A 26,306-nucleotide genomic window follows, 5' to 3' on the forward strand; every position below is an offset into this window, starting at 1 on the left:
TCCGCAGCCAGAAGTGCTGATCGGAACGAACCACGAGGAGGAGCGGGGGAGGCGCCCAGGGCAGTGGGTCAGCGCCCCGCGGGGCAGGTGGGCGGGCCCCACCGCCTCGAGCCGGCCCGCCAGCCAGTCAGCGGGCGCGGAGGGCGGGCCGGCGGGCGCGCGCGCGCGCCGCGCCCCGCAGCGCCCCCTGAGGGGCGGCGGCGGGAGCTGGTTCCGGCTGCGCGCGCAGCGGTGGTGGTGGCGGCGGCGCGATCGGCCGGGGCTGTAACCGTCGTCCGTCCGGTAGCGGCTGGAGCGGCAGCGGCGGCCGGTCACGGGGCGAGGCGAGGCCACAGGGCAGTGGCGGCAGCGGGGACAGCGGCACCAGCCGGAGACGCAGCGGCGGCCGTAGCAGCAGCAGCAGCAGCAAGACGGACTCGTGGACACGCGCCGCCGCCGCCGCCGGGCCGGGCCGGGTGTCGCGCGCCGAGGCTGGGGGGGAGTCGTCGCCGCCACCGCTACCGCCGCCGCCGCCGCCGCCGAGGTGACTGAGGAGAGAGGCGCCTCCTCGCTCCCGCCGCCGCCAGACTTCAATGCCCAGTCCCCAGCTCGCCAGCGTGAGTTGCGCGGCTCCCGGGCGGCCCCCCGCGCCGCCTCCCGGGGGCCTCGGGGCAGGGGAGGGCGGGAGGCGCCGCAGCCATTAGTGCAGGCCCGAGACACGTCCCCGGAAGAAGGGCCGGGCCGGGGCCGGGGGCGGGGGGAGCGCGGCCGGGAAGCGTGGAGAGCGAGGGTGGGTGAGGAGGGGGGGATCGCGCGTGTGGGAGGGGAGGGGAGCGAGTGCTGTGTGCAAGAATGTGGAGTGTGTGTGGGGGGAATGTGCGTGTGTGAAGGCGAGAGTGTGAGTTGGGGAACAGGGCTGAGTGTGCATGTGGGGAGAGCGTGGCGAGGGAGAAAGTGCAGATGGGGGAGTTGGGGGGCTGTGTGTGTGTGTGCGCGCGCGCGCTCGCTTGCAGAGGAGAGTGAGGGGAAGTGTGAGTAGGGGGCGGTAGGGGGTACAGTGTCAGGAGGGTGGGAGGTGAGTGTAGGGGAGAGGGAGCGGGGACCATGTGGGAACGAGTGAGTGGGGGGAGAATGCTTGTGCGTGGGAGAGTGGGGTAAATGGGGAGCGTGAGTAAGTGGGGGAGGGAGAGTTTGCGTGCTAGGGGTAGAGTGATGGGCGGGAGAACGTGAGAGCAGAGTGAGAGAGAGCTCGGGGAGAAGGTGAAGGGCAGGCGGATGAGGGAGCGTGGAAGTGTCTGCCTGCGATTGTCCAGTCTGTGAGCAGGCATCCTTGGGGGCCATCCTTGATCGTTTTCTAGGGCCGTAGTGAGCCTGGGTGTCCTGGGTTAGGGAGTTCTTTCCAGGAGCATCTTGTGCTTGGGTCCTTGGGTTCAAGTATGAGCAAAGGGTACAGAAGTCTATGCCAGTGGCAATATCATTTTCTGGCCCTGTGCCTCCTTCCCTCCCCCCCAATATTTCAGAACATGGACATCAATTTCCAAATTTGTCGAGCACATGATTGGTTGGCATCCCACCCTAATCTGGGTTCTGAAAGCTAACTAAAACAAGTTTGTGTATTGCCTGGGATCCTAGACTCTTGCCTTTTGAGTGTTCAGATAGACTCTTGTAAAGTACTGCTAGTTTGTCAGGTGAGAGGTGTTTTATTGTTAGGTAAATATATAAGAAATGTGTTTTAGGTTTTACTTCCTTGCTACCTTTCTGGAGAGAAGCTTTTAAGAAATATTAGTAATAATGGCATAGCATGTTGATGATGAAGCTCAATCATAGCGTAGTTTATTATTTTCTAGAATTTTTCAAGAAATGTGTAAAATAGCAGTTGTAGCATCATTGTATGCATTCAGCAAATGCTCTTCTGTGTGGAGTCACCAAGTTGTAGCTACTGCTGGATGAAATCTGGTAGTTACTGGCTCCATTGCTCTGTGTTACAGAGTCTTTCAGACAGGAAGTCAGTGAAGTTATGCCTTAGTCCACATGCAAAAGGAAATTAAGGCTTCATCATCACTTGCCAGCATAATCATTGTGTTGGTGAAGATGGTGAAAAGTTGCTTGCTGGTATTCATTTTAAAAGTAGTCTCATGTTGTATGGTGAATGGACTAATCATTGCCATGGACTTTTCCAGATTCTTGTGTTGTAGAAGGAAGTAGGGGTTCTTGATGAAGAGTGCCTTGATACGGATTTTATATTGAAATGATGAGAAGTCTCTTAGAAGTTGGAAGTCTTTTCAGTATATGCAAAGAGTAGTGTGGTCCGTTTGGTATTCAATGTGATAGAACTACAAGCAAAAGCATTCGTATATAATTAGAAGTCAGAAATTATAAATTTCTTACTGTGTCCTTTTCTTGATCATTAGCATGCTCTCTACTTTGAGAAACAGTGAGTAGTATTGTTATCATTCGGTGGGTAACTGGATTAATTAGTATTAAGTGCCTACTGTGTACCAGGTGCTTTTTATACTCTTGTTCAGTTCTCACAGCTACTATTAAAAGGTGGTAGGTGTTCTCATTTGCATTCATTTGACACATATGGTTTCTATTTGCCAGACTTTAGGGATACAGTGATGAGCCCTCATTGACTTCAGTGATGAAATGAGACAGTATGGAGACTCAAAGAGGTTAATTAACTTGTCCCAGGTCAGAACGTAATAAGAATGGGAGCTAGATTAAAAACCCAGGTCAGTCTGACTCCATAGTCTTTGATTTTTTCCACTGTACCATTAACTTCCCTCACGCTAGGTTGTCTCTCTCTGAAGTTTCTCATCCACACAGTGACCTAGCAGCTTGTGCAGGTAAGAGGTGTTGAGGTTAATGCAAAAGACTGAATGGCTGGAGGCGAGTAGATCTTTAAGGAGATGCTGACTTGAGGCTCTTTGGGGCCTAAGTTAGGATAGGCTTTTATGTGGGTGGAGATTCTGCCTTGGAACTCACTTGGGGCCTTAGGGTGTGTGCTTTGAGACAGTTTTTATGAGGCACCTGGGATATGTCTGGGAGAGAAAAGTCTGATTAAAGAAACCCAATAGACTTTTGTGTTTTTTATTTTGGGGGAAAGAAGAAGAGTGTATTAATTGGGTCTAAGAGTCACAGAAGTTGTCTTTTGTAAAAATCTCTTTAGCTTTGTGATATATTTACTAAAGGAGACTGAGATTGTGAAGAAAATATATATGAAAGTACTTCATTATTTATAAATTGGACTACAGATTCAAAGTGTTATTATCGCTAAGGCTTTACTACTGAGGTAACAGTTTGTTATATTTAATAGCTGGAAAAGGCTGCTAGCATTTCAGACCACCTTACAAATGAAAAATTGTTTAGAACTGCTGAACCGGGTATATTCTGACTCAGAACAGCAAAAGTCAAACCACTCCCTCTATGAGTCAGGCAAGTAATATTTAATTTGAGCAAACCAAATTTATAGACAGAAACCATTTACAACATCATTGAACTTTGGTGGCACTAGGGAAGAGTAAATGTTTGAATGCTTTTGCACATACTTTTTTAAAAATCTGAAAGCTCCATATTTATGTTTTACTTGAAAAGACCCTGTATGAACAAGGAAAAACATTTATTTTTATTTACTTTGTCTTTAAAGACAGTATTTCTATATGAAGTAGTTACAGGACATTTTATAGTTTTGAGACACAAAGTTGAAATTTAATGGAGATTTATTTTCGAGGGTTTGACTGTACTTTTGTTGTTGTCGGGATATGGGATTGGTAACCAGTGAAGCCTCTGGAAGAAGCATTTACAAACAACAGCAATACATACATTTTTAGCTGTTGCTCTTGAGTGAAACTTCAGAGGGAAGCCCAAGTTAGGTTGATTTCTTCAAGTGCTGTTGCAACAGCTCTGCTACTTAGAGAAGTTAGTGATCTTTAAAAATTTAAAGCAACTGCAAATCAGGACCCGTAGTTCTAACATACCAGGCTTAGTTATGTTTATTGAATTAGGGTGGTGGCTTGAGATTTTGAGGTCTTGGAATGCTTGTGAAGTCCAGCATGCTTTAGGTTTCAACATAATCGTCTCAAGAATCTTCTTTGTGCTGAATCACAAATCATATCATTTTAAATTCATAATAGCCCTGGGAGTAAGTAATGGCATCCTTCCAATTTTGTAGATGAGAAAATTGGTTTAGAGATCAATTGTTGAATCCTAGTTAAAGAGTATCAGTAAATAGATGGCAGTGGATTAAAAAAAATTTTTCCCCTTGGGGCTTAAAGTACTTAAGTCTCTTTCTAACTCTCCCCCCACCCTCCTCAGTTAACTCCAGTCATTTACATGAGTTGTGTAGGAACTAGTAGACGTTAAGGAAATTACCTTTTTCTTCGCTTGAAATTTAGTATTCTTTTTTTTTTTTTTTTTTTTTAAGGATACTTCAGTTACTTTTTTTGCTCTTTGGGGCATGTTGTTGCTTTGAGATTTTTCTCAAGATACTAGTTGGATTATGTAGAAACTAATGATTATTCTCTAAGTTTATAAAGCAAGAGTCCTTGATGTTACAATTCATGTAATTTTGTATCTTGGGTTTGTTAAATAAACAGATGCCACCAACTAAAATTACTTGGGAAATGGTGATTTGAATCTGTTACTTTGGAATATTATCCATTTTCAGTTTCAGAACTAGTGTATATATAGCGGTGTCTGGTTGCTTTCTCTGGTTAGCCTTCATTTTATTGACTGAAGCGTATTCTCTGGCTCCTTTGACTTGGACTTGAAGCCTTACAGGATTGCTTGATACAAGGCTCAAGTGGATATTGTATCAGAAATCTCTCCCTCCTCGGAGTTCTAGAGATTGAGGCTAAACCGGAAACCGTCTCTACTTAGACGCCTTCACGGGAGAAACAGCGCAGCGCTGCAGGCTCTGTCCACTGTTAGTAGCTCCCCAGCGGAGCTCCTAGAGCCTGTATGAGGGTCTAACCTATCTCCTGCACATGTTGAGGCGGTTTTTCCTGCCCTGTTTGTTCAGTCAGTGTAGATTTACAGTGCATAAACTCTGCCAAAAAAATGGCTGAGGGGTTGACAGATTATAGCAACAGCTTTATGTGACTTGAATACAAATATGTTTTGCTTGCCTGCGCTGATTTTTTTGCCCTTAGATTCTGTAACACAGCATCCATTCCATTTTAAGTGGCATAGAAACTAAATTTCATCATTTAAATATAAATTTACATTACACAACATTCCTTTTTAAACTGTAGAGAATTTTAAGATTAACCTTTTATGTGACCCTTTCCTTGCTAGTTGAGCCTGTTTTGAAAAAATATTTTTACCATTAGAACAGTCTTTACCTTTTAGAAAATTGGTGTATTTAATTTTCTTCATAGTATTTCTGGGTTGAAATTTCATTCTTCTCAGAAAATGTTAATTCTTTTGGCATAAAATGCACACATGAAATATTTGCTTTAGCAGATCAGATAAATTACTTCATATTTTTATTTCTGCAGTGGTCAAAAATGTTGGCTCTTGACTAATGTATTGTTTGACAAGAATTCAAATTCACAATCCAGTCTGCTTTCTTCTAGTTGTCTTTAAGTTTTGAGATTTGAGCATAACTCCTTTTTTGCAGTCTTTCACTGAAAACATTCACCATGTTGTACCACCAGAGTCTTTGTAGATTGGATTTATATACACATATTGATATTTACTGTTTTTAACAGTAAAACAAATTGGTGAGTTTCCTTCTTTCCATTATCAGTGAAAGCCTATCATGAGGGAACAGAGTGACTGGTTGGTTAGTGCAGAAGGATATGAGTCATCAGTAGGATTTGTCAGCAAATTGAGACGGATATGATGGAAAAACAATAGATTCTAGTGGCATTCTTCATTCCACACATGTGGTTACAAACAGGTTTCCTCTTGGTAATTGGTTTAAATCATTCAAATCATTTAGATCTTTCTGGATGAAGAGCACATCAAATTTAAGCCATAGCCTTAAACTCTGAACTGTTTTTCTAGTGAGATGAGATAGTCATTTAGAGATCATCAACAAGTAGAATTTAGTTAAATTTGTATCTGTTTACTAGGAAAAGAATTCAACTGTCAGGTAGATTTTAGTAAGCTGAGAGGCTATTTTTGTGAAGCTTGCTGATAATTATGGAGCTGCTTATTGGTGGAGCTGCCACCAATATGGCAATGTTTGTTATCTCTCAGTGAGCAAAGAGTTACTGCTAGTGTACTTTTAAAATCCCTAAGAGCTTTTATTGCGTTTGAATTGGTGTGAAATTCTCAGCATGGTCAAGGCCTCCTGAGAGTCATTTAACCCAAGACTTAGTTCCTTTCTCAAGTCGTGCTACCATAGCCTGTCATTATTTCTGCCAGTCTTGTCATAAAAGTTTTATCTTTCCTCATAAGTCTTAATCCCACTCCATTCTACCCATGCTTATTTTGTGTCTTCAAAGTATGTAGCATTGATAATGAAATTGTAATACCCACCATCAAATATTTTTCACCCACCTGTATTCTTTTAGGATCCTGATTAATATGGTATGCACACAGAGCCCCACAACTGCTTTTGTTGTAAGATTAGATGACCGTGTTTTAGTATCATTCAGAACTGGTGCATTGTCTCTCACTTCAGTAAGCATTTGGAGGAAGAGGACATGAAAGATGAAATTTTGCATTCTTTAAGTGAGAAGAGAGGGAAGGTGAATGCATGTTGACCTAAGCTGGTGAGCAAAGAATAATAACTTCTTGGCATTACAGAGATATTTCACCCTTTTACTTCACATTTACATGTAACGTGAAACAGCTGCCTTCACTGTATGGTTTCTGAAGATTTTTGAACGTTGCATTTTATGAAAATAAACATCAAGTCATTATTGGGTAATTAGTGGATGGACAGTATGTTTTAAAAGGCCACCAGCAGATCCAAATTGAATGATTTGGGTTCTTGTCTGTTTATCTTGTACTATACTCAAGTGCATAGAGAGATGGCTGAGAAGTATAATGTGATTTATAAGAAGCAAGTTTAGGAGAGGAAGTGAAGTGTAACTTACTTAGGGGAAACTTGGACCAAAATGCCCTAACAGCAGAAAAATTTCTGGGGCTCAAACAAAACTTACGCTGACAAGATGTAATTTGGAATGTTTTTATTCTGTATCCTGTACATAGAGAGTTTCCTTCCCCACTTCCGGTGGTGTATACTTGAAGAGGACCTTTAAGTATGCTCAATAGATTAGACAGAATGGGGAAATGAAAGAGTTAAGCTGACCCATAAACTGCTAAGCTCTGAAACATACATTTTAAGTAATGCTAACAATAGCCTGGAAGTTTTTGCTTTGCATGCTGCTCCTGTGCTGTAGGTTATTTTGAAAGGTGATTCAAATAACCTTTTCCCAAGTATCTGTTTTGCAACCTCAGGGAGCTTGCAGCTGTTATAGTCGTTCTGACTCTCCTGATATAGCTCAGAAAACATTTCAAAGTGGTGTTGACAGGGTGAATTCAGGTGCCCTTTGGGATTTTTACTTCTGAGTTTGCTTTATTACAATTGAAGTTCAGACTCTCAAATACATTTCTTTATTAATGAAATAATTCAGTGGTTCTTGGGTTAATGTATGTATAGTGATAAACTAAAGAAAAATGATTAAGACTTAAATTGTTCTCCAGGAAAATTACTTAGCCTTTTGAGGGTAAAGAAATAAAGATGGAAGGAAAGAAGAAAACAAATATTAATATTTAATTTTATGGAAATGCAGCTGAATTTGAAATAGTTCCCTATTCCATATAGGAGGGTACTACAGTTTTTTAGAAAAAGAAGGTGCTTAAATTTTGTAATAAAGAGGCTTGGGAGTCTTGTACGTAAACTGAAGCCTTTAAACATAAAGCCCATGGAGAGTATAGTCATGATACCTTTGCCTGGAAATGGAAGAGAATGAATAGAATCAATTTAATAGAGCTATTTAACTTAATCTTTAAAAGAGTCACTGAAAAAAAAAAAGCTCATGTCCAGTACTAGAATGATGTTTTAGGATGTTAATGTTTTTGCTGTTATTCAAATAATTTTTTAGAAAAAGTGAAAATTGGCCATGGTGCTGTTATCTCCATTTAAATTTTATTTCTGAAAGGAAAAATATTTAACGTATTTGGACAAAGAGATTCAGCTAGAGAATTGCTAATCTTTAGAGGAACAATCAAGTCCAAAGTTGAAAAGTAAATATTTTCAAGTGTGGCATGAAAATAATTTAATGCATTTTTTGTATTACAGTTATTTGTAGAGGTAGGAATTACCAGAAAAGGACAACTGCTTCTAATCACCAGAGAACATACAAATTTAAAAACCACTCCCTTTTCATTTGAGTGGAAACAGAGCCCACAGGACTCAAGAAAAGAACTGGTGCTGTCCTCAGAAGGGGGTGTGATTGTTGGTTAATTGCTTTCCTTTCCTTTCTGAGTGGCAGGCCATGTATGTCCTGCTGGTTCTGAAATGTTAAGATATTTTCCCACCAACAAGGTCATAATTTCTTTTTATAGAACTGATTATTGATTTGTGTACTGGAACTTGATTCTCAAGTTCCCTCCTTAAATGAGGAAGTACGGAAGTGGGAATAACCAAGGGAGTGACTACAAAACTTTTTTTTTTTTTAATCAGTAAGAAGCATGTTGCTATTTTTAGCTTGTTGACAGATATTTTGGATCCTAATTTGTGTAGACTTTAATGATACCTCTATCAATTCCCCAGGACTATAGTCAGTAGGGGAAGAGAACTAACATTAATTTGAATCGCCTTAAGTTTAGGTTGCCAAATGGCATCTGCTTTTAGTTTGATAAATGCAACAATAGAGGGATGAACAAATATAAGTAGTACAGAGAGTAGAACTTTGTTTCTACAGGGCTCTGATGAGTTGGGTAGGTTATGAAAGATGAGTAAAAATTTCCAATTTGAGACCAGTTACCCAGAAGAGTTTTTTTTTTTTTTTTCTTTTCTACTTGACTTTTAGTTGGTACAGTATATTAGTTTCAGGTGTATAATGTAGTGATTAGACATTTAAATACGTTATGAAATGATCACCTCTGTAAGTCTAGTAACCATCTGTCACCATAAAAAGTTATTATAGTATTATTGGCTATATTCCTTATGCTGTATATTATATCCCTATGACTGACTTAATTTATAACTAGAAGTTTGTGCCTCTAAATCCCCTTCACCTACTTCTCTCAGGCCCCTGCCCAGAAAATGAGAGTTTAATTAGCAGAGTTGAGTCGTCTTTAGTTTACAAGTCTTAAGATACTTTTTATATCAAATGGTCAAAATGCGGTAGATTCAGTAGCTCTTTACAGAGGCATTTCTCTGCTTTTCTTCCTTGATGGTTTTGAAGATTTTATGGTCTGTTGTCTGAATAGTCAGCTATCTGAGAGTTCTTAAGTTACTCAGGGCCTTGACTTTTTCCCCAAGATCCCATGTCTAATCTGTGGACAAGTCTTTTGGAGTTCTACCTTAAGGTATATCTTGAAACTGATTCATATTCTCTATCCTGCTGCTGGCCCAGGCTACCATTATCTAGCTCCTGGATTGTAGCATCAAGTTCCTACCAGATCTCACTGCTTTTCACCCTTACTGCTCTTATATTCTGCCTCCAGGTAGCGTCTAGAATAATCCTTTTAAATATAAGTTGTCACTCTTGCTTGAAACCTCTTATTTTTCTCTGAATAGAAGTCGGATACTTTTGCTGGCCTACAAGGCCCTGTTTTTATTTCTCTGACCCTCTTCATTCTCCTGCCTTGCCTGTTGCAGTAGCACCAGTCCCCTAGCTGTTCCTCGAACACTCCAAGCATGGCTCCACCTCATGACCTTTGCAAGAGCTAATCCCTCTGCCTAGAGTGCTCCCTCAAATGTCTTTTTGGCTCACAGGTCTAGGATAAAATGGCACTTTTTTCATTGAGGCAAATGCTAGTCTTATTTAAAAGTGGAATCCCTTTCCCTTCTGACATTGCAGGCTCACTTGCTTTGCAGTTTTCTCCATAGCAAAGGAACGTTTTTCTTTTTCTGCCTACTAAAATATAAAGTCCATCTTGACAGGAATTTTTGTTTTGCTTACTGCTCTTGCTGTACCTATAAGAATATATGATACACATTGTGTCCAGTAAATACTTGAATTTATGAATTCTTAACTAGCTAAATTGCAGGGAAAATGTCTGATCTTTGATGAGAATGAATTACTTTTGACAGATTATTCATACTTATTTTAAGGCCAATGCAGATGTCTTCAATGAGGTGAAATGAATTTGTTTTAGGAAAAAATTGTTGCAGGGTTTTAGTCTTATATGGGGCTTCCCTGGTTGCTCAGACAGTAGAGAATCTGCCTACAATGCAGGAGACCTGGGTTTGATCCCTAGGTTGGAAAGATCTCCTGGAGAAGGGAATGCTACCTCCTCCAGTGTTCCTCCCTGGAGAAGTATATACCAGAAAACTTACCTGGAGTCTCATACACTGTATTATGCTTTCATGTTGTCGCTGTAGAAACAAGCTGACTCAAATTTGCATGACTTCCTGTAGAATTTCTGGTAGGAAAAGTAAACAGTAAATGTGTACTTGTTCTTCAGACCTTTGTTTTTAGATTTTATTTTCTAAGATCTAGAGTTCTGTATTGTATATTTACTTATAACATGCAGTTTTAATTTGGTGAACACTGGCATAAGCTATCAAATGGTTATTGTATCATTTACTTTAATTTAAAAATAGAGGTGATTTCTCAGTGGGAAGCTTGGTGTGAGTGGTTTGACAGGATTTTTATTTTTATTTTTTATGTTTAACAATTTTATTTTTTTGGTATTGAAGTTGGCATCAATAAGGTATTTTTCTTTTTTTTTCCTTTTTAAAATTTTTTTACTTTACAATACTGTATTGGTTTTGCCATACATTGACAGGATTTTTTAAAGGTAAATGCCCAGTAAATTTGTTGGTTTTTCTTTTTCTTTTTTAAGTTTGTTGGTTTTTCACTGAATCATGTCCAACTCTTCTGTGACCCAATGGACTGTAGCCTTCCAGGCTTCTCTGTCCATGGGATTTTCCAGGCAAGAATACTATTGTGGGTTGCCATTTTCTTCTCTAGGGGATCTTCCCAACCCAGGGATTCAACCTGCGTCTCTTGCATTGGCAAGTGGGTTCTTTACCACTGAGCCACCAGGGAGGCCCCTCAGTAAGTTTGGGTTACGTTAAACGGGGCTGATTTTGTAAAGTTTCTCGTGCACTTGAATTCTCTATATTTGAACTTAGAATTAACAGTTGCCAAAGCAGGATCTGAATTTTACTCAATAATATCTTTGACAAAGAAGAAAGCTGTCTTTCTGGAAGTGTGTGGGTACAGACTTGTTGGAGACAAAGGGACTAGCCCCCTTTTGAGGCTCTTTGTAATCCAGTGATCGTAGCAGTTAAGGATGCAGTGGAATTGTAAATCATTGTAGAGTTCCTTATCACCCTAGAATTAAAAATTAATTTAATCACTGGACTTCCCTGGTGGTCCAGTGGTTAAGATTCTGAGCTTTGAATGCCAGGGATGCAGGTTTGATCCCTGATTCACATGCCCCACATGGTGCAGCTAACAAAAGAAAAGAAAAAAGATAAAATATTAAAATTTAAAAATTAAGGTAAAAACCCAAAACTGTTCAGAAGGCATATATTGAAAATCATGCTCCTTCAGCTTCAGTTGCCTCCACCCTGAGGCAGTCAACTGTTAGCCTTCTCTCTTTGTTACTTTCCAGATAGTCTGTAGGAATGAAAACACATTCAGTACTCACAAGTATTTCTTTATATACTGTTCATATTGTAAGCACCTTACTTTTTTCACTTATTACTGTCTCTTCGCCCTCTTTCCATATCAGTTTATGTTGATGTTTTGTTTTTTTAACCTCTCTGTGGTTTTTTATTTTAACATTGTGCCATGATTAGATGATAACTAGTATTATTTCATGCATTTTGGCTTTTGAGTCTCATCTGGGTAAATGTTAGCGGTAGAGTCAGGCATGACTGAGCGACTTCACTTTCGCTTTTCACTTTCATGCATTGGAGAAGGAAATGGCAACCCACTCCAGTGTTCTTGCCTGGAGAGTCCCAGAGACAGTGAGTGGGCCCCCATCTGTGGGGTCGCACAGAGTCGGACACGACTGAAGCAACTTAGCAGCAGCAGCAGAGTATTGACACTGGGTATTTAAACTTGTGACATACGCTCTTCAGAGTTTTAAGTGGTCTCTGTTGTGTTACTGATTTAGTCTTACTGGCCGTGTACTATTCTAGCTTGGTAGGCCTCTGCTTACTTGCTCTTTTAGCCCCCTCTTTCTACATTGTTCTCTCTCTTTTCCCCTTCTCTCCCTCTATAATTTAAATGGGTTTCTCTGTCACAGACCATCCTTTCTAGTTCTTCAGTGAAGTTACATTCTTTTGTTCAAAATGGAAATACCAGCTTGGAAATGGAAATATCCCAAATTCAACATTTTAAAAGTTAAGAGTTGATAAAAGATAAAGGGTGGAGGGACTATTTGAATGTGTATTTGAATTTGTTCACTGTCAAGTAAACAAGCCTCTTCCATCATTTGGTAAATTAAAACAAAAAATCAGTTTTTACTTAAGTAGGTAGAGCAGAATCAATGTTAGAAAACTTGAGAAAGTTTTCCAGTAAAGTCTGCAGGTGCTGAGTTTATGCTAAAATTTACAGCTTTGTAACCTCTGAGTACTTTCCAGCTGTGGTGGGTTGTTTATGATTTTTTTGTTTTAAACAGACTGTTTGCATTCTTATGGGTGTCACAGAAACTAACATTAGTTTATCTGAATTGACAGGTGCAAGAACTTTTAACAGTTAATGTGTAGTTGAACTTGTGGGGGAGGGGAAGCAACAGAAACTTGGCTTTTATCACGTATCTGTTAACTTCGATAGACCATACTGTTTGATTCGGCAGAAATTCCTTTGCTGGGGATCTCAGTATGATAGTGAGAATTGAAAATCTGGAAATTCCCTGGTGGACCAGTGGTTAGGACTCAGTGCTTTCACTGCTACGTCTGGGTTTGATTCCTGGTTAGGTTACTGAGACTAAACTTGTGCGGCCAAAAAAGAAAAAAAGAATTGAACTAATAATAAATTATCCTTATCCCTGGAAGTGGTCCTTTCAAAATGAGCTTGGAGGAATAAGATGGGATAAAGGTGATTCTGTTTGCTGAGCGGACACTGTGACTCGGCAGAAAGCTTAATGCTAGAGCTGTGACCTTCTAAGCCTGGCCATCACTACAATGCTGGTCTTTCAGTGCCTTTCTCAGCTGACACACACACGTTCGCTATGATAACATTAAACGAAGGGATTGGGATTCAAACAGGTTAGAATTTCCCTGTGTTTTGTTCTGAGCTGCACGTAAACCATTGTTCTTTGAGTAGTTATTTTAATAATCTTTTCTCCCCTTATTAAAAGGTCAAAGAATTGCAAATGAACATCCAAGTAAATATTTGAAGAACAGTTACATTGTCATGAATAAGACTATGACTTAGAAAAGTGGGTACCTTCATTAGTCAAAATTGAAGGAAAAATAAGACTTGGCTTCTTGTCCTTGATCTGCTACTAATTAACAGTATGGTCTTCCTTAAATCTTTTTTTAGTCTCTCTGAATCCCAAACACCATCTTTTTTCTTGCTGTTTTTTTAAAGGTCAGTGTTTTTGATCTCTTAAGTTTTGCTAGCTTTAAAATTCCTTGACTGTGCAAGGAATCCTCTGTGAAATGTATAATCTAAAGTGGCTGTGTTTTAGGGTTACAGATAGAATTATGAATGAGAGTGATGGTGTGTATTATGTTTTTCTTAGTTTGAAGGTAGAAGTTTTGTTTTCACAAGTAGTGGATAACTCAGTTTGCTGGGGTATTGAAGTTTTTAAGATTCCTTTTTGAGTATCTTATATCTCTTTCAAATTTTAGGAATATTTTAGTTTTATGCTTTTGTCTATGGTAATATGATCAGAAGTATGTAATTTACAAAATAAAATGTTATAGAATATTATAAAAAGGAGACTTGAAGATAGAAGGTTAGGCTTGAAAGTTTGAGGCTTAGGTTCATTCTTATCTGTTTAAGTTTCTCCCTTCAAGTGCCTCTGTAATCATCTTTCATCTGGTCACAGTGATATTTATTAGAGTTCTAAGTAAGCATTTATTGGTGGCTTAGGGAAGAGACGGGTAAAAGAACTTAGACCTTGTTCCTGTTTCCAGAGGAATTTATGATTATGTTGATACACTGACTGAGCCAGCTATACAGATTACTGTTGTTTTGAAAATTCTGCCACTTCTCTTCTTGCCTTGTTTTTAGTAGGAATTAATATTTGGACAGAAGACTGCTGTGTGAATCAACCTTTAGTTGCCTTTGTACTCTTGAGGCAGTGATATGTGAAATAGTAAACAGCTAAATAGAACTAGAAATGAGAAAACAGGAGTTGTATATTGGTTGAGTCAGCTGGCGTTGTGGTACCTTTGAAAAAATATAGGACTTAACAGAAGACTTGAGTTTGGATTTGGGCTCAACTAATTCATTCACCTTAGGCAAGTCAATTCACCTTTCTGAACCTCCTATGTCATTCTTCATAGGTAGTTAAAAACTACTCAGAGTTGTGAGGAAAAGAAGATAATTTCTTGAAAGTACTTTTTGAACTGATAATATATTGGGGCCAGTGCATATATTTTGTGTAGAAAGAATTAAATCCTCATATGGAGTTTTGGTAAATATCCTTCATCCATTTACAGATATAGTTTTAATCAGAAATCGTTAACATTACAGCAGAAAAACAAGATCATTGTGAACTTTTCAATGGAAGAGGTTTAATGAAAGAGAAATTTTAAGTATCTTTTAATTATTTAGAAAATGATTTTTTAAAAACTCAATCATAATCATTTTAAAATGACTTGAGTTAGAAATCTTATTAGTGCAGAACTTTATTGAGCCTCATTTTGTAAAAAGAAAAGCAAACTTTTTTGTGTATGTGTGTACCACGTGGCAAGCATGATCCTAGTTCCCTGATCAGGATTGAACCTGTATCCCTTGCAGTGAAAGGGGAGTGAAAGTGTGGAGTCTTAATCACTGGACCACCAGGGAAGTCCTTGGGCATACTTAACTTTTGAATCTCTGATTTTTAAAAAAGTCTTGGTATATACACTTTTATCCTTTTATTGATAGATGGCAATAGTTTCGAAGCGGCACCATTTCAGATGTCTTGGGCTCATAAAAAATATATTCTTGACTTTGGGCATCGTGTTTACTATGCTGTCAACCTCCAGTTCATTTTACTTATGCTTTTCTCCTCCAGGTTTTTCGTTGGAATATACGTTGCACATTTATGGCGATTCTGAGCGTGAGGGCAGACTTCTGCCAGGCTCAGCACAGCGTTTCCGCTGACAAGTGAGCTTGGAGGTTCTATGTGCCATAATTAACATTGCCTTGAAGACTCTGGACACCGAGATTGGCCTCAGAAATAGTTGGCTTCTTTTTTTTTTTTTTTAATTGCAAGCATATTTCTTTTAATGACTCCAGTAAAATTAAGCATCAAGTAAACAAAAGTGGAAAGCGACCTATACTTTTAACTTGTCTCACTAGTGCCTAAATGTAGTAAAGGCTGCTTAAGTTTTGTATGTAGTTGGATTTTTTTGTAGTCTGAAGGTATCCATCAGCAGACATTGAGGCCCAAGTTGAATTTGGATTCAAGTGGATTCTAAATACTTCTGCTTATCTTGAAGAGAGAAGTTTCTGAAAGAATAAACAAGTTGAATAGAGAAAACACTGATTTAGGCATTTTAGTGGTCTTTTTAATGTTTTCTGCTGTGAAACATTTCAAGATTTATTGATTTTTTTTTTCATTTTCCCCATCACACTCACACACGCACGCTCACACTTTTTATTTGCCATAATGAACCGTCCAGCCCCTGTGGAGATCTCCTATGAGAACATGCGTTTTCTGATAACCCACAACCCTACCAATGCTACCCTCAACAAGTTCACAGAGGTAAGATTGTAGCATGGTGTACCTTTTGGTATATAATCTACTTTTGATTCATAGGTAGAATCATGTTAAAAATTAACACCGTTGTAAAGATATCTTTTACCACAAAGCCGTTTATTTCTGTGGTTGAAGTATGGATGGTCTTTGTTTGAGTTGAGCTGAATTAGTTAAAACAGATTTTTAAAAGTACATTTATGGAATTTGGGGATATCTTAGAGATACCTAGTACTGTGCTTTTTTACTGTATCCTTTCAACATTGTTAACAGTTCTTTTGTTACACATTCAATAATAAAGATAATTAACATTTATTGAATACTTAGTATGTACCCAGCACTACAATAAGCAGTTCTATACATTGTATCATTTACTCCTCACAATAACCCTATGAAGTATAGGTACCATTGTTTCCCTCTTATAGATGAGGAAACTGAGGTTCAGAGTGATTTAGTAATTTAGGGATTTGCCTGAATGCACCCAAGTATGTGGTGGAATTATCTCTGACACTAAAACCCGTTTCTGCCTCAAATGTTCTGACCACTTTTGATGAAAAGCTACTCTCAAACAACTTAGGAATAGTAACAATCGTATACATGTGTCTAGAAATTTGGGGGAGGGAAAGGCAGTATTTTTATGTCAGATCCTGCATTTTTTTCTGTTGGTAGTAGTAGAGAAACTTTTTGTACTTTATTCAATAGACATTTGAATGTAAGCTTTTAAATCATTCTCAGATTGTTCAATCCCAGTGTGATTTCTGTTGATATATTTATAAAGCAGACTTGGAGAGCTAGATGAAGGCCTAAGGATCCTAAATCTGCCTCTGTCACTTCACAGATGGCAAAACTGAGTTCAGAAGAGGTCTTTTGACTTGCTGAAGGTCACAAGTATTTACCATAAAACATTTGTACTGGAACCTTTCAATGAACAGCTACTGTAGAGTTCATTTTAATGGGATTTTATTTGTGTTTTGAAATTTTTTAAAATTCCTGACTCAGTATATAACACAACTTCCCTGAGTCTGTTTTATAAAGAGGCCCTTCTGTGAAAAATAAAGTCTTTTAGCAATTAAAATAACTTTTCTCTTTAGATAACCAGATGATTGACACTTGTAGGATATCACTGTTCCTGCTTATTTATGTTTTAATTCTCTGAGCTTCTTAACCTTGTGTACACAGTGTCCACGTTGATTCCAAGCCTGTATGCCCTCAGGCTGTTCAGTCACCTTTAAGCCTGGCTGAATTACATGATACTATTTTCAGCCTGTGGATTCCTTGATCATAGACTCCTGCAACTATAAAAAGATACTGGTGGCATTACTGTAGGGAAACTTTTACATTGTTTTTTGGCCACACTGTGCAACATGTGGGATCTTAGTTATCTGACCAGGGATCAAACCTGTGTCCCCTGCACTGGAAGGAGAAGTCTTAATCACTGAACCACCAGGGAAGGCCCTATAGGAAAACTTTTAAAGAAGCAAGAATTCTGGCTATAATTATTTCTGTGTTACTTGACTTTGTAATATAAACTGCTTTCTAAACTTAATTTCAAAATTACTGTTTCTTTAAATTATAAAAAGCACTTACTACATAAAAATCAGAAGATACAAATAAGCAAAAGACAATTTAAAAATACTTAACTGTTAGTGCCTGCTATCTAGAAGTTTTTCTCTGTATTTATGTGTATATTTATAAATGTACATATAGATAGGATCATACTGTCTATTTAAAACAAAATTTTCCCCAACCTCCTTAATATAGCTGTCATAGTATTCTGTATGAATGCGCTATACTTTCTTTAACCATTCGCCTGGTTTTGGACTATTAATATTTCTAGGTTTTACTGTCTCAAACAAGCTGTGCTGAACATGCTCGTACATAAATCTTTGTGTATATCTTTAATTATTTCATTAGTATAAATTTCCAAAAGCAGAATTTCTAGGCCAAAGTATGTTTTTAAAGTTTTTGTGTTATGCTACCAAATTGCCCTGTACAGAAATGAGTCTCATTGATGCTTCTGCTGTGAATGACAAGAGTGTCCATTGTCTATGTTGTTATAAGAAGAATGATTTTGATCTTTAAGAATGAAGTCTCATTTCAATTTATATGCATATGTTTTTAAAACTTTAATTGCAGATTCTAAAAACAGATTTCTTTATATTTGTTTTCCTTTAAAGGAACTTAAGAAGTATGGAGTGACAACTTTGGTTCGAGTTTGTGATGCTACATATGATAAAGCACCAGTTGAAAAAGAAGGAATCCACGTTCTAGTGAGTGTGTAGTGTTTTAATTTTTCACTGCAAACACGTTGTACCTTTCAGACATAGATATTTTTAAAACTTGGTGCTCATAGTTTGTTTTTTAAACTTACAGGAGATACAACAATCAGCAATCTAGTAAAATTCCTTTGGGTTGACAGTTTTGTTCATTTGTGCCCTTAAAATCTACAGATGGAGAGTATTTTCAACGAATAAAAGGCAAAATTTAACGTATACTTATTTTAAGAAAATGGGAAATTTCATTTCCTCTAGGCAGTTAACATGATATTTAGCTTTTGTTTCTAGGCTACTGGTTTGAATCTGACTTTTCCATTAGACATTCTTAAATCACGTGGAAATATTCTCTCTCACTTTGCAAGTACAGATTGGTTACTTAATATTTTATATTGTAGGAGTCCAGTTTATATTGGACATAGGATAACTTGTAGGAGACAAAAAGATGGGAGAAAGGGAAAGGGAGAACCCATTTTGCTTTAGAGTAATTATACTCTATGATATTTTTTGGTAGGTTTCTAACAAGGCTTTTGTATGATTTGATTTCTTTCATAGTTCAGTTTGAATATAGGGATTGGAATTATTTTAAATTAAGTTTCTCCTTGCCCCCTAAATATCCTATTTCATTAGTGGAAATAGGAACCTCAGAATAGGTGAAATTTTATACTTTATTCTCTAAAAAGTTGTCTATATTAGAGTAGTAAGAATTTGATTGACCCTGTAGTCTTGGTGTCTTAGAGCTGTTTGACATGGTTGTGGGAAGGCATTGTAGTGCAAAGACAACTAGAGATTTTTGAAATGATTGGGTAGGAAGAAAGTATTAAGCAAAGTAATGGTACAAGGTTATGTTCCTATTTTTTATTGCATTGGTTACTAGTTGAGAAGGCAGCTGATGCAAAGAAAATGAATGTCCTATTGGTAAGGCAGTTGTCTCATACCTGATCCATAAAGTTTCCTCACCTCCACTTTGGTGAAAACATAAAAACTAAAAAACCAAACATTATGGTTTTTTTAGAAAATGTATTTTAATAGTATGACATGGTAATAATACTTTGCTTGCATTCCTGTTTCCGAATGACTTTAAGGTCCTCTGGCTGGATCACTGGGAATAAGTATAAACATGGGTAAATGTAGCCCTATGTTTAAAAAAACAAAAACAGAATTTTAACTTCTGAAATTAAACCAAAATACAAGTTCTTTCCCTGTATTGTAAGTATGTTCTTTAGTGGGTAGATGAGAAATCAGTTTGTTTTGACAGTTGGCAGGGTGAGAAAATGAACTGCAGGGTAACTGTAGTCTGTCTGAATCAGTAATGTTGGTAAACACCTTTATGAAATAGAAAGAACCAAAGAACTGGAAGTAGTTTGTAGAAGATAATGATAGATCTGAGATTTATTCCAAGCCTTTAAATCTAGGCTTTTGTTTTAAAGAGCTCTGATCAGGTAAAATTAAAGGTCTAACTAAAGCGTGAAAACAAAGGGACATTTAGAATTGAGCTTGGAATTTCTTTTTTTTTCCCTAGGCAGAAATTTTAATTTAAGTGTAATCACTAATTTACGTTTGCTAGGTGAGGATATCCAACATGAGACCTTTCAACACTTTGACCAGTGTTCTTGTAAATTAGAGGCTTATTATTTTTTTATTTTTTTAATTTAAATTTATTTATTTTAATTAGAGGCTTATTAGAAAAGACTGATGGTTTCAACCATGTCAGTTTGAAGTTCAGATGCTTCTAAATTACTACTTTAGTGATTTTTTGATAAAAACTGCTTGTATGAGTCAGTAAAGGCACGTTTCATATTACTGTTTGTTAACCAGATGCATTTCAGAGTTTTAGAGGAGGTAAGCTCTTAACTAAGATACTGGTTTTACTGGTATTTACAGTTAAACTCTAGTGACATTTATGATAACAACACTGACAGCTCTTTAATTATGGGGTATAGTTGACAAACCAAACATAACATGCTGTCGCGGCTAATGGGCTACATGAAGTGTGCTAGTGGTGCCAGTAGTAAGTGCAGACTCAACTTTGTGTTCTGTCACTTTTCTCTTTTTCCTTCTCTAGTATCTTAAAGTGTCCTTATGCACTCTCATTAGAATAGTATTAAAAAAGTATTTCCAGTGTCTTTGCATTTCTGTCCTTGAAGCTAGATGGGAGAGAGGGTATGTAACACGTGAATCTCCTTTCTCTCCTTTCTTCAAAGGTGACTTATGTTTATTTCTGAGAACCTTGTGTTTTGGTAACAAGGAAGATAAACTCCTGCCTGTATTGTGAATGCACATGGGGTTGGTCTTAATTGAAAAACAACTGAAATCAGTGACTATTAAAGGAGAAAGGAATACTTGAGAAAATGGTCTTTTCTTCTCAGGATTGTATCATGTGGCACTGTGCTTATAAAATGGGATATGTATAATTTAGGCAGAGCTTTAAAAATATTTGCTGCTCGACTTTTACCAAATACGTATGTAAGCACAAAGATGGTAGTCCATTTCTGTTACGGGCTGCTGTTGGAAATGACTTATCAGAGAGTTTTGCTCTAAAGAAAAGATACTTGTAACTTAGAGCTACTGAGAGGGTAATCTTCAAAATTATTTATATTTGTAGAGACCAGTGAAATAACAGTTGGTACACTTCTTTGCCAGAGTGGACTTCTAAATCTTATTGACAGGTGTTGTGTCCTTTCTTACTTTGTGTCAGTTTTAATTTTAATTTTCTCTATTATGTTTGATTACTGCTCTATTCAGATAAGATGTTTGGAGAATGCTAGCCTCTTGTCAATATGATAAAAGAGTTATTTCCAAAGATAAAGTTTGATGCTTTTGTTGCTGGCTATGCTTCATTGAGAAGGCTGAGTTGTTTGGCATGCTTGAATTTTGATCTTGATCATTTTTCAGAAGTGATCAGAATTGTGTGATTAAGAATAGGTACATGTTAGTACAGTTAGTGCAGTTAGGCCTCTCTTGTGTACTGTGTAGCTGTTGTGCATTAGGATATTCATCCTAGAGAATGTATCAATTTAATTTCAAAGATCTTTTGCTCCTAGGATTGGCCTTTTGACGATGGAGCGCCACCCCCTAATCAGATAGTAGATGATTGGCTAAACCTACTAAAAACCAAATTTCGTGAAGAACCAGGTTGCTGTGTTGCAGTGCATTGTGTTGCAGGATTGGGAAGGTAAGCTCTTCTCCTTTTGTCTGTGAATTCATTATCAAAACTTTCACTTTGGTAGAAATTTGTATTTGTTACACTTAGTATTGAATTGCCTGAAAGGAAATGAGAGTAAAAGCTGGTGTCATGATTTCTCAAAGTAACTTATGTTTCATGGTTTGTCTGAGTCTGATACCATACTAGATTTAGTGGGTGCTGGTTCTAAAGTTGTTTTGAAACTGTTTTAATGTAATTCTCTTTATCTTTGAGCCAAAAATACAGCTTTAATTCAATATGTTAGTTTTTTCTCCCCATTTCCAGTAATCAAAGGTTTAGGTCTTTTAAATTGACAACAAAGATAAAATATCTTTAGATTTGAAGAATTTGTACATGGTTCATTTTGGTTTGAGATGAATGGGAAATTAATAGATGAAGAGCAGATGGTTGAACCTTAAACTCTTCTAAGGAAATGTATGGAGAATGAAAATTGACTCTGTTTAAAAACTTTTCCCTTGAGCATTTCATGAAATGGTGTTGCAACACTCATCAACAGTAGATTAAGTGTCAATTTATGATCTGCACTTTGACTCAAAACATTAATGAAGGCTGCTGCTGCCTTGTGGTGGTGGTGACTCAGGCTCTTACCTCTGCTCAACCCTTGTGTTTGTTGTTTTCCTTCTTGCAGTTTAGTACAGTTTCTTCTTCAGTGTCAAGAAGTTTCAGTTCTTTTCCTGACTTGGGGCAATTTTTTAAACTAATAGCTGTCTTAGTTAGGTAGCCAGTCCAAAGTTAGTGCTCTGTAATGGACTTTTTAAAAACATCGTTTCGTTTGTTATATTAAAAAATATATATATATGCTGATATAGAAAGCAAATCCTAATTACCAGGTCTCTGACAGTCCCCTAGCTCATAGAAATTATTTTGTTGAGGAAATCTAGTACTGTTTTCATATTTGGTGAAGAAATGATAATAAATTGATTTGTAATGAAAATTCTGAGACACTCAGGGTAATACTTTACTATGATAATACTTAAAGATCAGTGGATTTTTGGTGATATAAAATGATGGGAAATTTAAGATACAATGTGGTGATATTTTAAAGAGTAAAGATCTCTAAATAAAGGTTTAAATTTTTGTGCTTTTTACTAAAAAATAGAAAATAACCTAGAATCTATAATTAAGATATTTTTACTATGTAGGAAAATATCTGATATTTTAGTATATAGAAATAAGGAAAGCTCAAGCTTTAAATAATTTTGATAATATGTAACTATGGGTTTTAAAAAATCCTTTAATTCCAAAGACCTGTGGTTAATTTACAAATGAGTTTTTCTCTGCAGGGCACCTGTACTAGTTGCACTTGCTTTGATTGAATGTGGAATGAAGTACGAAGATGCAGTTCAGTTTATAAGACAGTGAGTATGAAGTTTTATTTTCAGAAATACATGAAGCAAAATCATATAAGAGGGAGCAATTATAAAAAGTATCCAATTATAGTACAGAGTAATTTGCTATCTTTGGCTTAGAATGTTGTTTGAAGATACCAAAAATAGCAAGTGATAAAAAGACTCACAGTAACACTCTGGCTCCCAGATTTAAATATTTTCTCATTTAGATGGCAAATTTGGACATTGCAGAATATGTCCAGTATATGACTTGAATATCTAGAAATCTTTAAAACGAATAGCTAGGTAATGGAGTGTCAGTGATCTAGGGGCTCTTTTAATAGATGTCCACAATGCCTTCCAGATGTAACTCTGTGACAGAGAGGAAGGGAAGAAACCACAGAGGGAGGAATCACCTAGGACCCTGAAGTGACCTGTTCAGTCACAGAATCAGGATGGTAGTGCCCAAACAGGGTTTTGACATCAGTCTGGAATAGCAGGCTGTTTTGTTGTTTCTTAGGCAATTATTGTCTTGCCCTTTCTCTTTTTAGCCTTTTCTTACCAAAAAAAAAAAAGACACTTTGTGACAAAGGGCATGAAATGTATGGTAGCAGCTCTTAGAAGGTAACATTTCAAGGAATGTCATCTGTGTCTGCTGCTTTATATAAATATTTGCTCATTTATCCTAAATGCTTGCTGCCAGTTCTAATATGAAGAATATATTAATTGGGAAGAATATAGTCAGATGTCTTTGGATAAACCATTCTGATATTTATTAACAATTAATAGACTCTAATTAGAGCAAAGAAAATTTGTCTATTTTTCATTTAGGAAGGCACAGAAATTTCATTGTTCAGTTCAGGCCTTTCGCGTAGGAAGTGATATATGGGAAATATGCTGGTTTTCAGCTGTGTAGAGTTAGAAAGGCCATAGGCCATAAATATGCATGTCAGACAGCTCTTTTTTTACATGATAAAGTTTGCCATTCTTGTATTTTCAGAAAAAGAAGGGGAGCATTCAATTCCAAACAGCTGCTTTACCTGGAGAAATACCGACCTAAGATGCGATTACGCTTCAGAGATACCAATGGGCATTGCTGTGTTCAGTAAAAAGGAGTGTATACGAAGGCTGACTTGATTGTAGCATTTAGAGGGAACTCTTGGTACCTGGAAATGTGAATCTGGAATCTTAACTGTGTCATCAAAGTAGTGATGGATTCAGTACTCCTCAACCACTCTCCTAATGATTGGAAAAAAGCAAACACAAATCCCTCTATAACATGAATAAAATGTTTAAGAAAAGAAAAAGAGAAAGAAAATAGGGATTAATTTAGTGAAGGATGATTTTGCTTCTAGTGTTGGAGTTTGAATTTCTGCCAGGATTGAATTTATTTCAAAATCTCCTGTCTTTTTTAACTTTCTCAAAATAGGTCTCTAAGGAAAACCAGCAGAACATGAGCCTCTGCAGAACCATCTGTTTGGGGAGCACACTCTTCCATTATGCTTGGCACATAGATATCCCTGTTGTGGGATTTCTTTCTTTCTTGGGGGAGGGGGGTGGGGGGAGATTGGTATATTTTTCCCTTCTTCTCACTTTCTCCTATCCCTGTTTTTTCCCCTGATACAAGTTGTAGGTGGAATAGGAGAAGCCCATGTTGCTGTAGATGTGTGTGCAGTCTGGCGGCCTTAAGCCCACCTGGGCACTTTTAGGAAAAAACAAAAAACACCAAAAAAAAAAAAAAAAAAGAGGCAGTGACATATATATTGTATGATCCAGGTGGTTCTTAGTCTTTACTGATGATGGGTATTCATGTTAGTTTCTTTTCTTGAGAACCCTATTCAGCATTAGGCAAAGTAGCCAGGAACTTTTTGTTTTGATAAATTTGTAGGGAAATGGCATTTTAAGAAGAGTCTCTCTTCTCAGAGAACTTAGCTGAGAGTCGAATTCATCTCTTTTCCAACCAATGAAGCTAAGTGGATGTCCCAGAGATGTTTGTTTCGGAAGGGGAGTACTCCAGGCCATCACTAAAGATGTGTCCAGGCAGAGCCTTAGTACACTTTCTACACCTTGTAGAACTGTGGGCTGTAGCATTACTCTGATTTTCTGTCTAATGTCAGAGAATGCTGGTAGTGTAAAGTTTTTTATTTTAGGACTTATTTGTACTCTGAATTTTCAGGAACAGTCAAAGGAGTAGCAGCAAAGACACAATATTTTAGACCTGAGAAATGCCTGTAATGGGTATTTTCCAAACTGCTCCCTATATGTACAGTTCAGTTTAACCACTGATTGCCTTGTTATTTTCTTACTAGGTTCTTTATGAGACTTAAAAAAAATTTTTTTTTGCTGGTTCGAACCAACAATGCCTAGTGAGTATGTGTCCGCAGGCCATAACAGGGTAGAAGAGAGACATAGAGCAGCAAAGGGACTGTGGCTAGTGCAGTGGTGTAGTGTCATTTCTGCAGATTCTTTGCTGGGTTTAATGTACTGATCTAGAAAAGCTGTTTTTCTGCTCCTTTGCTGTTGTGACCAGGCTGCATTGACAGAGCAAGTTGGAAGATACCATCAGGGGCTCTTGCACTCTCCATCTGAATATTGCATAATGAATAGTGCTCTGCTTCTAAGGATTTGAATGGAGTCTTAGGGTCATCTTGTCCTGTTGGAATTTGCTATGCAGAGCCTTAAACTTCCCATTTTGTTAGGATCAGCTAGGCCAGTAGGAATGGACCAGGACCTTGTCTCACACTGATGATACCTCAGATGTTGGCTGGCTATGTGAACTGCCTATTTCCTATGCCGAGCTGTTTTTGATTTTTAAATAAATGAAGATCTGTAGATTCTCTCCTCCCCTGTCCCAAAAAAACAAAGCAAAATAATGCTTTTTGAAATTGTCTCTAGGATTTTAAAGTGAAAAAATGATGGTACTATCCAAAGTTCTTTATTTCAGAATCTGACAGTGGATTACTTTAACATAGGCTCAAGATCAAAACGGCATACCCTCTAAGCTCAGATAGACTGTTGACTCCAAGGGTTTTGATCAATACCGTAACAGACCTTTTTCCTTTGACATACTCTGGTTTTTGTTGTTTGGAGGGAGAGAAGAAGGGAGGGGGAGAGGAAGGGGAAGAGAGAGAGAAAGAGAGAGAGAGAGAGAGAGAGAGAGAGTGTGTGTGTGTGTGTGTGTGTGTGTGTGTGTGCGCGTGCGCGCGCGCAAGCGAGCGAGTGTGCAGTATCCACCAGTAACAGTGCCTGCCTGAGTTAGGAAAATGACATTCCTGGTTCTGTATGAGGAGAAGGGTATGTAAAATAACATGAAACATTAGCCCTCGTATTGTTTTAAATTACAGAATAATGTTAATTGTTCTCAGAACTGGATTTTCTTCAAAATTAAAAAATTTTTTTTCTTTTGGATTTAATGAAGTATTGCTAGCTGAAGCCAGTTTGACATGGTGAGAGAGATGTCAGACTGATGAAAGGTGTGCAGCCTGATTTAAAACCAAACCCTGAGCCCTTTTAAAGAAC

At 37.8% G+C, this 26,306-nt stretch overlaps 1 protein-coding gene across 1 annotated transcript; it reads left to right on the top strand.

Annotated features, from left to right (window-relative positions):
* The first annotated feature begins 466 nt into the window (after nucleotides 1–466).
* On the top strand, nucleotides 467–26,306 carry PTP4A2 (protein tyrosine phosphatase 4A2). The gene is made up of 6 exons (XM_068967392.1): nucleotides 467–596; nucleotides 15,298–15,990; nucleotides 18,159–18,251; nucleotides 21,299–21,429; nucleotides 22,743–22,817; nucleotides 23,788–26,306. Exons 2-6 carry the CDS (start codon nucleotides 15,895–15,897, stop codon nucleotides 23,894–23,896), a joined length of 504 nt encoding a protein of 167 aa, XP_068823493.1. The 5' UTR covers nucleotides 467–596; nucleotides 15,298–15,894; the 3' UTR covers nucleotides 23,897–26,306.

Source organism: Capricornis sumatraensis, chromosome 3 (genome assembly GCF_032405125.1).
Source record: "Capricornis sumatraensis isolate serow.1 chromosome 3, serow.2, whole genome shotgun sequence".
NCBI classification, from domain to species: domain Eukaryota; kingdom Metazoa; phylum Chordata; class Mammalia; order Artiodactyla; family Bovidae; genus Capricornis; species Capricornis sumatraensis.

What these genes read in the sequence shown, in the direction of transcription:
- PTP4A2 (XM_068967392.1), top strand. Translation starts at nt 15,895, where the DNA reads ATGAACCGTCCAGCCCCTGTGGAGATCTCCTATGAGAACATGCGTTTT. An exon ending in AAGAAGGAATCCACGTTCTA is followed by an intron (nt 18,252 to 21,298) that starts GTGAGTGTGTAG and finishes TTTTGCTCCTAG; the next exon opens with GATTGGCCTTTTGACGATGG. An exon ending in TGTGTTGCAGGATTGGGAAG is followed by an intron (nt 21,430 to 22,742) that starts GTAAGCTCTTCT and finishes TTTTCTCTGCAG; the next exon opens with GGCACCTGTACTAGTTGCAC.